The sequence below is a fragment of the Propithecus coquereli genome, unplaced genomic scaffold (genome assembly GCF_000956105.1).
Source record: "Propithecus coquereli isolate 6110/MARCELLA unplaced genomic scaffold, Pcoq_1.0 Scaffold91, whole genome shotgun sequence".
Taxonomy (NCBI): Eukaryota; Metazoa; Chordata; class Mammalia; order Primates; family Indriidae; genus Propithecus; species Propithecus coquereli.
Window position 1 is genome coordinate 999,480 of NW_012155396.1, and position 2,360 is coordinate 1,001,839.

Consider the following 2,360-nt stretch of genomic DNA (forward strand, 5'->3'; position numbering starts at 1 on the left):
TGAAAGAACAAAGCTGGAGACATCGCACTTCCTGATTTCAAAATATATTGCAGAGCTACAGTAATCCAAACAGTATGAGATTGCCATAAACACAGATATAAAACCAATGAGAGCAGAATAGATGGCCCAGATATAAATCCATGCATAATATGGTCGACTGATCTTCAAGAGTGCCAAGAATACATAATAGGGAAAGAATAGCCTATGTAACAAATGATGCTGGGAGAACTGGATATTCACATGAGAAAGAATAAAATTGGACTCTTATGCCATACATAAAAATCAACTCAAAATGAATTAGAGACTTAAACATAAGACCCAAATCTCTGTATCTCCTGTAAAAATATGTTTGGAGTGGTGGAAGCTTTGTGACATTGTTCTTGGCAATGATTTCATGGATATGACATCAAAAGCCCAGGCAACAAAACAATGGACAAGGGGGACTACATCAACCTAATAAACTGCTTTATAGCAAAGAAAAGAAGAGTGAAAAGGCAACCTAAGGAATGGAAGAAAGTATTTGCAAACCAAATATCTAATAAGGGGGTAGTGCCCCACAAAACATAAGAAACTCCCACAACTCAAAATAAAAACAAACACAAAACTACAGAATTAAATGTGCTAAGAACTTAAATAGACATTTCTCCAAAGAAGAAATACAAATGGCCAACAAGTATATGAAAAAAGTGTTCAACGTCACTAGTGATAAGGGAAATGCAAATCAAAACTCCAGTGAGGTATCATCTCACACCTGTCAGGATGGGTATTATCAAAAAAAAACAAGTGTTGGTGAGGTTGCAGAGAAATTGGAATCCTTGCACACTGTTTGCAGGAATGGGCACAGCCCATATGGAAAACAGTATGGAGGTTCCTCAAAAAAACTAAAACAAAGTGCCATATGATTCAGCAATCTCACTTCTGGGCATGTATCCAAAAGAACTGAAATCAGGAGCTCAAAGGTTTAGCACTCCAATGTTCATTGCAGCACTATTCATAGTAGCCAAGATGTGGGAACAACCTAAATGCCCGTTGACAGATGAACTAAAGAAAATATGGTATACAGTGGAATACTGTTCACCCTTTAAAAAGGAAATTCTGCCATATATGTGTGACAACATGGATGAACCTTGAGGACGTTATGCTAATTGAAATGAGCTGGTCACAGAGAAATACTTCGTATTTCCACTTGTCTAAGGAATCTAAAATAGTCACTTCCACTTACATGAGCTATCTAAAATAGTCAAATTCATGGAAACAGTGGACTAGGGGTTACCAGGGGCTGGGTAGGGAGAAATGGGAAGTTTCTAATCAACAGGTATGAAGTTTCAGTCAAGCAAGATGAATAAACTCTAGAGGTCTGCTATACAACATTGTACCTGTAAATAATAACGTCCGCTTAAAAATATAAGAGTGTAAATGTCATTAATTGTTCTTACTACAATAAAAAAAAGGTTTCATTGAAGACATGGCATTAGAGTAGGACCTTTAAGGATGGCAGGATTTGTATAACAAGAGATAAAAAGAACGTGGTAATAAAGGTAAGGAAGCTATTAGTGCAGGGTTTGTTTGAGAAATAGTGTATAAGCAGGATAGTAGCCATGAAAGTTGAAATCTGCTAAGGAGTGTGTAGCAACTCACTTGCCCAATTAAAATTTTTTAAAATTTCATAAAAGAGAAATAACATATAGTGTGTGTTTGATGTGGCTTAAAATTGGGAAAGGTAAACAGAAAAATAATGTAAAGGACTTTGAAATCAAAGGGGTACAGAATTTTATTTGCTGAGCTGTGGAAAGCCATTGAAGATTTTGGAGCTGAGTTGGGACAGCTGTAATCTCCGTTGCAAGAAATGTAGGATGTCTGACATGTAGTAGTCAATTCACATATTTGAGTGATAGATCTTACTGTTCTGTAAGAGCCTCTGGAAATCTTGGGGAAAAATCTTAGTTTGCTAGGTAGTGTTGGAATTTGGCTACAGTGTTGTTATGCTGTTAATGAGAATTCTTCCAGGAAATAATTTTTTAAAAATGACAAATATTAATCAAGTTCCAAGCACTGGACTTTTCTTTCTTTACTAAATGTTAATAAGATTTGAATCAATGTGAATTGTGCTAATGTGTGTCTTCTTTACAGGTGTTAGTAAAATGGCCTTTCGTCATTTAATTGAGTTCACATATACAGCAAAATTAATGATACAAGGAGAAGAAGAAGCCAATGATGTATGGAAAGCAGCAGAGTTCCTGCAAATGCTAGAAGCTATCAAAGCCCTTGAAGTCCGGTAATTATTTTTTTAATGATGTGCAATTAGTCATATTCAGTCATATTCACTATGTTAGTCAATTTATAGTATGTGTCATACAGAA

The 2,360-nt window shown here is 35.6% G+C and overlaps 1 protein-coding gene across 2 annotated transcripts in view; it reads left to right on the forward strand.

Moving 5' to 3' along the window:
* The window catches only part of ZNF131 (zinc finger protein 131), a 57,023-nt gene that overhangs the window by 25,145 nt on the left and 29,518 nt on the right, over positions 1–2,360 (forward strand). The window contains exon 1 of one of the 2 annotated variants that reach the window (XM_012664803.1): positions 2,135–2,275. The exons of the other annotated variant lie outside the window; for it this stretch is intronic. Coding sequence (XP_012520257.1) covers positions 2,142–2,275 — 134 coding nt within the window. The 5' untranslated portion in view covers positions 2,135–2,141. Of the gene's footprint in view, positions 1–2,134; positions 2,276–2,360 lie in introns of those variants that run through there. 2 annotated transcript variants of the gene reach the window in all.